General features: G+C 63.2%; 1 protein-coding gene across 3 annotated transcripts; it reads left to right on the top strand.

Moving 5' to 3' along the window:
- Positions 1-223: 223 nt before the first annotated feature.
- MEN1 (menin 1) lies at positions 224-6,438 on the top strand. Of its 3 annotated transcripts, none has more exons than XM_049643292.1 (10): positions 228-394; positions 772-1,232; positions 2,205-2,413; positions 2,613-2,741; positions 3,021-3,061; positions 3,135-3,222; positions 3,910-4,046; positions 4,442-4,577; positions 5,055-5,219; positions 5,425-6,438. In XM_049643292.1, the coding sequence occupies exons 2-10, from the start codon at positions 788-790 to the stop codon at positions 5,905-5,907; spliced, it is 1,833 nt and encodes a 610-aa protein (XP_049499249.1). In that variant the 5' UTR covers positions 228-394; positions 772-787; the 3' UTR covers positions 5,908-6,438. The 3 variants fall into 3 exon arrangements, with proteins under 3 accessions (XP_049499244.1, XP_049499249.1, XP_049499242.1); XM_049643285.1 differs by having other exon boundaries at positions 228-382; XM_049643287.1 differs by lacking the exon at positions 3,135-3,222 and having other exon boundaries at positions 224-382; positions 3,910-4,122.
- Positions 6,439-7,112: the final 674 nt, after the last annotated feature.

A 7,112-nucleotide genomic window follows, 5' to 3' on the forward strand; every position in this document is an offset into this window, starting at 1 on the left:
CCTCGCATCTTGACGACACGTGACAACCTCAGCGCAGCGACCGCCTGCGGAACGCCTGGTCACGCCCCGGACTACATCTCCCAGAATGCACCGCGGTTCCACGGCCTACCTGGAGGGCGTGAAATGGAGTGACCAATCCCTGAGGATCTCAGAGGGGTGGCGCAGGCTCCACTCTTCACCTACCTCCGGGGAGCCCGGAGCGGCGGGACTACCACTCCCATAAACCACTGCGGACTGCCCGGCCCGGCCACCATTTCAAGACGCGGCGGGGCCGGGAGAGGGCCCGGGACTCCACTTCCCGGCAGGCCGTGCGGCCCAAGGGGCGGAACTCCATTTCCCAGCAGGCTCCAGGCGGCGGGCGCCGTGGTGCCTTGTGTGGGATGTAAGCGCGGAGGTGGGCGCGGGGGACCCAGGCCAGGACTCTTCTTGGCATTTGGGGGGCTTGGGCTAGGGGCACCCTCCGGACGGACTCTGGGTGCCCGGGGGTACGGTCGTAGGGAGGGGGCGGGGCGGCCGTGGAGGGTGCTCAGCGGGGTTTTAGGGGCGCACACCCATCGGGGCCGCGGCTCCTGGGGTTGTGGGGGACGAGGAGGCCCTTCCAGCCTCAGCTGAGGGGGTCTCCGACGGAAGAGGGGAAACAAATGAGCGGAGGGTCAGGGGGGCGGGGAAGTAAGAGAGTGTACGAGGTGGGGGTGTGGAACCTTAGCCGAGCCTGGGAGGGGGCTCCCCGGTCGTGCCCGCCCGACCCTCCCTCCTCCTTCTCTCCCGCAGGCCGAGGCCCGCCGCCATGGGGCTGAAGGCCGCCCAGAAGACGCTGTTCCCGCTGCGCTCCATCGACGACGTGGTGCGCCTGTTCGCTGCCGAGCTGGGCCGAGAGGAACCGGACCTGGTGCTCCTGTCCTTGGTACTGGGCTTCGTGGAGCATTTCCTAGCTGTCAACCGCGTCATCCCCACCAATGTGCCCGAGCTCACCTTCCAGCCCAGCCCCGCGCCCGACCCTCCTGGCGGCCTTACCTACTTCCCCGTGGCCGACCTGTCCATCATCGCCGCGCTGTATGCCCGCTTCACCGCCCAGATCCGTGGCGCCGTCGACCTGTCTCTCTACCCGCGAGAGGGGGGTGTCTCCAGCCGAGAACTGGTGAAGAAGGTCTCCGATGTCATCTGGAACAGCCTCAGCCGCTCCTACTTCAAGGATCGGGCCCACATCCAGTCCCTCTTCAGCTTCATCACAGGTTGGAGCCCGACAGGTGGCAAAGGGCCAGAATCCCGTCTCACCTGGGAACCTTAGCCCACCTCTTCACGGCCCTGTATGGTTTGCAGAGCCCTTTAAGACCTGTAAGCCTTGGGAGGTGGGGCGGGTGTTATTACTACCCTGTGTGCAGCTAGGGAAACTAAAGCCCAGACAAGGGAAATGGTGTGCCACAGAACGGCAGGGCTGGGACTGGACCCCAGTCGCTTGCTCTCCAGGCATGAATCCACCCTCGGCCTCCTCAGCACCCCCACCCCTGCCATTGAGCAGCTGCACGAGTCCCTCAGCTCAGTGTGAGGCGCAAAGGGCAGCAGCAGATTTGGAGAGTGAGGAGCCTACATCTTGGTCCATCTGAGACACTTAAGTGAAAGCGAACAGATGAGGGAGGGCCTTCACCTCAAGAAGCTTAACCCTCAGGGCTCGCAAAGAACTCTCGTCTTTGCTCCAGGCCCAGTTGACTGGCGGTCGGGTCCTGGAGTGCCATGTTGAGAAGGGACCGGTGGCTGCTTTTGAGCCAAGCAGGAAGAATACAGAGAGAGATTAGGAATATCTACCAGTGGGTGTGTGAAGAAAGAACATCGGCCAGAGGGTCTTGTTTTTGCTGTCCCTGTTTTAACCCAATAGGCACAATAAAGCAAGGAAATCCCTGAATTATCATAACGGGTGCAGAGAAGGAGAAGGAACCAGCTCAAAGGCTGGGTGGAGCTATGTGAAAGCCAAGAAGCTCTCTTACTGGGGGATGTAAGGGGGGGCGAGGGGAAGGCTTCGAACACATAGGAGGAAAGGGATTGAGAATTGATGGGCAGAAGCATCTAAGATTTGTGCACAGGCTTGGAGGTGGGGGAGCGTGCATCACTGCGTGGCCCCTTCCCCCCCCCCCCCCCTCCCCCCCCCCCCCCCATCCCTACCGGGGCAGAGCTCAGAGGACCCTCTTTCATTACTTCCCCTTCCACAGGCACTAAACTGGACAGTTCTGGTGTGGCCTTTGCCGTGGTGGGGGCCTGCCAGGCTCTGGGTCTCCGGGATGTCCACCTCGCCCTGTCTGAGGACCACGCCTGGGTAGTGTTTGGGCCCAACGGAGAACAGACAGCTGAGGTCACCTGGCACGGCAAGGGCAACGAGGATCGCAGGGGCCAGACGGTCAACGCGGGTGTGGCCGAGCGGGTACTGTCCCCACCCCCTCCCCTTCACGCTCTCCTCGCCCAAGCCCCCCCGAGAGGCTCCGCTCTCTCGGGCCGTACTCCCCTCCTGCCTGTCACCACCTGTGTATGCCACGAAGGGGAGCGCCCCATTTCTGGCCGTCGGTCCCGGGAGTAGGCACCGGTGAGCCATCACGAGACATCTGGTCTTGTCCTCTCCCAAGAGCTGGCTGTACCTGAAAGGATCGTACATGCGCTGCGACCGCAAGATGGAGGTGGCATTTATGGTGTGTGCCATCAACCCTTCCATTGACCTGCACACCGACTCCCTGGAACTGCTGCAGCTGCAGCAGGTGAGGGCGGCCCGTGGGGCCTCGGGCGGGGGCACCTGCCCTCCCCTTCCTCAGCTCCAGCTTCCCTTTTGGTGACACGGGTTAACAGTTCCGGGCCTGGCCTTCCCCGGGGCTCTTGGGAGAGTAGAACGGAGACACGAAAGGGCTTCGGCCCCAAGAAGGGGCTGCCTCCCACCTGGTGGGAGGTCCCTGCTGGAAGTCACATCTGCCTGGTAGACTGAGGCCCTCCTCACCCCCCCCCCCCCCCCCAAGCTCACACGTCTCCTCTTCGGCCCTTAGAAGCTGCTCTGGCTGCTCTACGACCTGGGACATCTGGAAAGGTCAGTAGGGGAAAGTGGCCAGGCTGGGCCTCAGGGGGCTGGGAGGCAGCCTGGACTCATGACCCTTTCCCAGGTACCCCATGGCGCTGGGGAACCTGGCAGATCTGGAGGAACTGGAACCCACCCCTGGCCGACCAGACCCACTCACCCTCTACCACAAGGTGGGGACGTCTCAGGCGGGTACAGAAGGGAAGCCCAGCAGCGGCTGGGGTCCCCTTCTCCCTGGGGACTGGGAGGTGGTGGGTGAGGAGAGAGGAACTTTGTGTGTACTGGGGGCTGTCACCCATCCGTTCCCCATTTTGTGTTTATTACGTGCATATTCGGTGCAGTCAGGGCTCTCTGAGGGGTGTTCTGGGTTCCCGGCCTGGGGGTGATAGGGCCCGAGTTTCTTCCTTAAGCCCTGCTTTTTCTGCTGCCTCTCGTTGTCCTAGAGCGTAACAGAGGTCACATGTGGTGGGAGCACTGAGGAGGGGGTGTTAATTCTGTGGGGGCGGGGCACAGGACGGACGTTGGGCCGGGCTTAGAAGGCTTTGGTGTGTGTGTAGGAGTGTGTGGGAAGCCTGGGAAAATGGATGTGCCCGGAGCTTGGAGGGCGGGCCCCTCCCTTTTCCTAGGCCCAGTTCTGTGAGCGTCCCTGCCCACCACAGTGTGACCCAGGCCTCAGCAGGCAGTCCTGCAGACTCTAGGGAGGAGCGTCTGGTAGAGAGGATAGAAGGTGGTGGAAGAGAGATCGGAGGTGGAACTCTCTGGGATCTTCCTATTGTTCCTTCCGGGTGTGACCCAAAAGGATCTGTGCCATCCAGGGCAACTGGGGCTGCCTCTCTGAGATCCTTCTGCTCTGTCCCCAGGGCATTGCCTCGGCCAAGACCTACTACCGGGATGAGCACATCTACCCCTACATGTACCTGGCTGGCTACCACTGTCGCAACCGCAACGTGCGCGAAGCCCTGCAGGCCTGGGCTGACACGGCCACTGTCATCCAGGAGTGAGGATCCCCCGACAGGGCCTCAGCCCGGCCTTTCGTCCCCTTCTGCCTCATTTCCAACCCGCCTCATTCAGGAGTGAGGCCTGGGTCCCAAGCCCTATCCGCTTTCCATCCGGTCCCCAGGCAGCCAAGGCCACCATCACCCGGGAGGCTGGGACCTCTGATGAGCACCTCACACCTTTCCCTGCCTCCCCTGTCCTCCCGATTTCCAACCACTGACATCCAGCAATAGAATCTGCCCCCCCCCCCCCAGCCCGTGACCCCCCTCCTTCCTCTTCCTCTTGCTCTGGGTTGACACAGATACCACCATTTCCGGGTAAAGACCCCAACCGCTCACCAGGTCCCCGGGGGTCCCTGCCATGACCAAGACCCCACCGTGCCCTCCTGCTCTACAGCTACAACTACTGCCGCGAGGACGAGGAGATCTACAAGGAGTTCTTCGAAGTAGCTAATGATGTCATCCCCAACCTGCTGAAGGAGGCAGCTAGCCTGCTGGAGGCCGGCGAGGAGCGGCCAGGGGAGCAGACCCAGGTGAAGAGCTAAGAGCTCTGGCCTGTGTTCCCTTGGCCACCTGAGCAGGGCTGCCCGTCACAGGACCCGGGGACTGCTGCATGGGACGGGCCCGCGAGGGGGAGGTGGCCCAGCACGGGGAGCTACATTCTCTTCTGCAGTAGCTGAGGTCCTGGGCCCGGGTGTGAGGGAACTGGGGGCATTGTAGGGGTTTCTACCCCTGTGGCTTCAGGTAAATGGGGTGGAAGCCCATCTCTTTCATGGCCAGTGCCCCTCATTCAATTGAGGGGGTGGGATATAGGGAAGGGATGTTTCTCCCCCCCACACCCTGGCTAAGGACTGGTTTTATAAAAGGAAAGAGATTCTAAGAGTTCTTTTCCCCTATGCTCTCCTCGTTTGAAGCCAGGGCTCTTTGCCCAAGCAGGGGTCCCCGACCATGCCCTGTGATAAGGGGTGATGAAGTGGGTCTGACCTGTGCCCTCCTTTCCCCGTGCCCAGGGTGCCCAGAGCCAGAGTTCCGCCCTCCAGGATCCAGAGTGCTTCGCCCACCTGCTGCGATTCTATGATGGCATCTGCAAATGGGAAGAGGGCAGCCCCACGCCCGTGCTGCACGTGGGCTGGGCCACCTTCCTCGTGCAGTCCCTAGGCCGATTTGAGGGGCAGGTGAGGGGGAGCTGCACAGGGATGCTGGGAGAGGTCAGGGGGGGACGGCAGCCACCGAGTCAGAACCTTTGAGGTCCTGAAGAGGGTTTGCTTGTCCCCTTTGGGTGCAGATGAGACTGAGGCCCGGTGACGCGATGGCCGAGGCTGGGCCTGGGGTTCCGGCCACTGGCCTGCAACCTCCCCTCCGCGTTTCCTCCCTGCCCAGGTGCGGCAGAAGGTGCGCATAGTGAGCCGCGAGGCCGAGGCGGCCGAGGCGGAAGAGCTGTGGGGCGAGGAAGCCCGGGAAGGACGGCGGCGAGGCCCGCGGCGTGAGTCCAAGCCAGAGGAGCCGCCGCCGCCTAAGAAACCGGCGCTGGACAAGGGCCCGGGCTCCGGCCAGGGTGCGACGTCGGGACCCCCGCGGAAACCCCCAGGGACAGTCCCGGGCACTGCCCGCGGCCCAGAAGGAGGCAGTGCGGCTCCAGCCCCTGCGCCCGCAGCGTCGCCACCACCCGAGGGGCCGGTGCTCACTTTCCAGAGCGAGAAGATGAAGGGCATGAAGGAGCTGCTGGTGGCCACCAAGATCAACTCGAGCGCCATCAAGCTGCAGCTCACGGCGCAGTCGCAAGTGCAGATGAAGAAGCAGAAGGTGTCTACACCTAGCGACTACACTCTTTCCTTCCTCAAGCGCCAGCGCAAAGGCCTCTGAGCCACCCCAGACTCCCTGTCAACCCTTGTGGTGGGGGGAAGGGGGCGCTCAGTCCTGGAGGGAGGCCCCACACCAGACACCCCCCCCTCCGGGCCCCCTGAGCCCTGCCTCCGCGGGGGGGGGGGGGGGGGGTGGTGGCGAGGTGGCCTAAGCCGGTCCTCCGAGCCCCACCCCCACCCGGAACCCAGGCTGCAAGTTCTCGGAGTACAGACTACTCCAGGGCTCTGCCCGCCATTGGAATATAGATCCCATCCCCCAGAATCCCAGACGGCCAATGGGAACCTCACTTTGAGCTCCATCATTAATCCTTAAAGGTCCAAGCACTGGAAACAGGTCCCACCTCAGAACCGAGGCTCTAACCTTAGGCCAGACCAGGGTTGCTCCCGGTTGCTCCCAGCCCTACACCCAAGAAGCACAGGACCCGCCTCCAACCCGGGAACCTGGGACTCGGCTCAGCCTCTAGTAGTACATTTCCGCGCTTCAGGATTCCATCCCTTGGGAACCCAACCCCCCCCCCACACACACACACCCAAAAGAACTTCAACTTTCAGAGTTTGGAAATTCTAGCTTCCTCCCCTCTATCCTGCGAGTCTGGGACACGAAACGCAGTCTCCGGCCTGTGAATCCTGAGCCCCGCCCCCTTCCTGACCAAACTGGCCGCAGATCAGAGCAGACCTCTTTCCGACCCTCTGGGAACCTCCCCGAGGTCCAGCCCGCCTCAAGGGACTCTGGAGGAAATCTGCAGGGGTTTGCGAGTGGGTGAGGGGAGCCTGATCTCTTCCTGTTTTGTACATAGATTTATTTTTCAGTTTCAAGGAAGATGAATACATTTTGTAAAAAAAAAGAAAAAGTACACGTCCGTGTTTCATCTGGGGAATTGCGGGCGGCGCGGGTGGGATGAGGAGTGCCCCCTCTCCCCACTGCCTTCTGGCCTTCGGGCTCCCCACCTGTAGGGAGCAGGGGAACCGGGCGGGGGGGGGGGGGGGGGGGGGAAGGGAGGAGATGCCGCTGGCCTGATCCCTCGGCCCCGGTCGGCTCCGCCCGGCCTCGGGGCTTCCCCTCGCCTCGGAGTGCCTGTCCCGCGGGCGCCGCCTCCCGGTGGGGCGGCGGGGCATCCCCCTCTGGCCCCGCCCCGGGCCCCGGCCCCGCCTCCTCGGCCTCGGAGCCACCCGCGCCCGCCCCGGCGGTGCTGCCCCGCCCCACCC

Source organism: Panthera uncia, chromosome D1 (assembly GCF_023721935.1).
Source record: "Panthera uncia isolate 11264 chromosome D1, Puncia_PCG_1.0, whole genome shotgun sequence".
NCBI classification, from domain to species: Eukaryota; Metazoa; Chordata; class Mammalia; order Carnivora; family Felidae; genus Panthera; species Panthera uncia.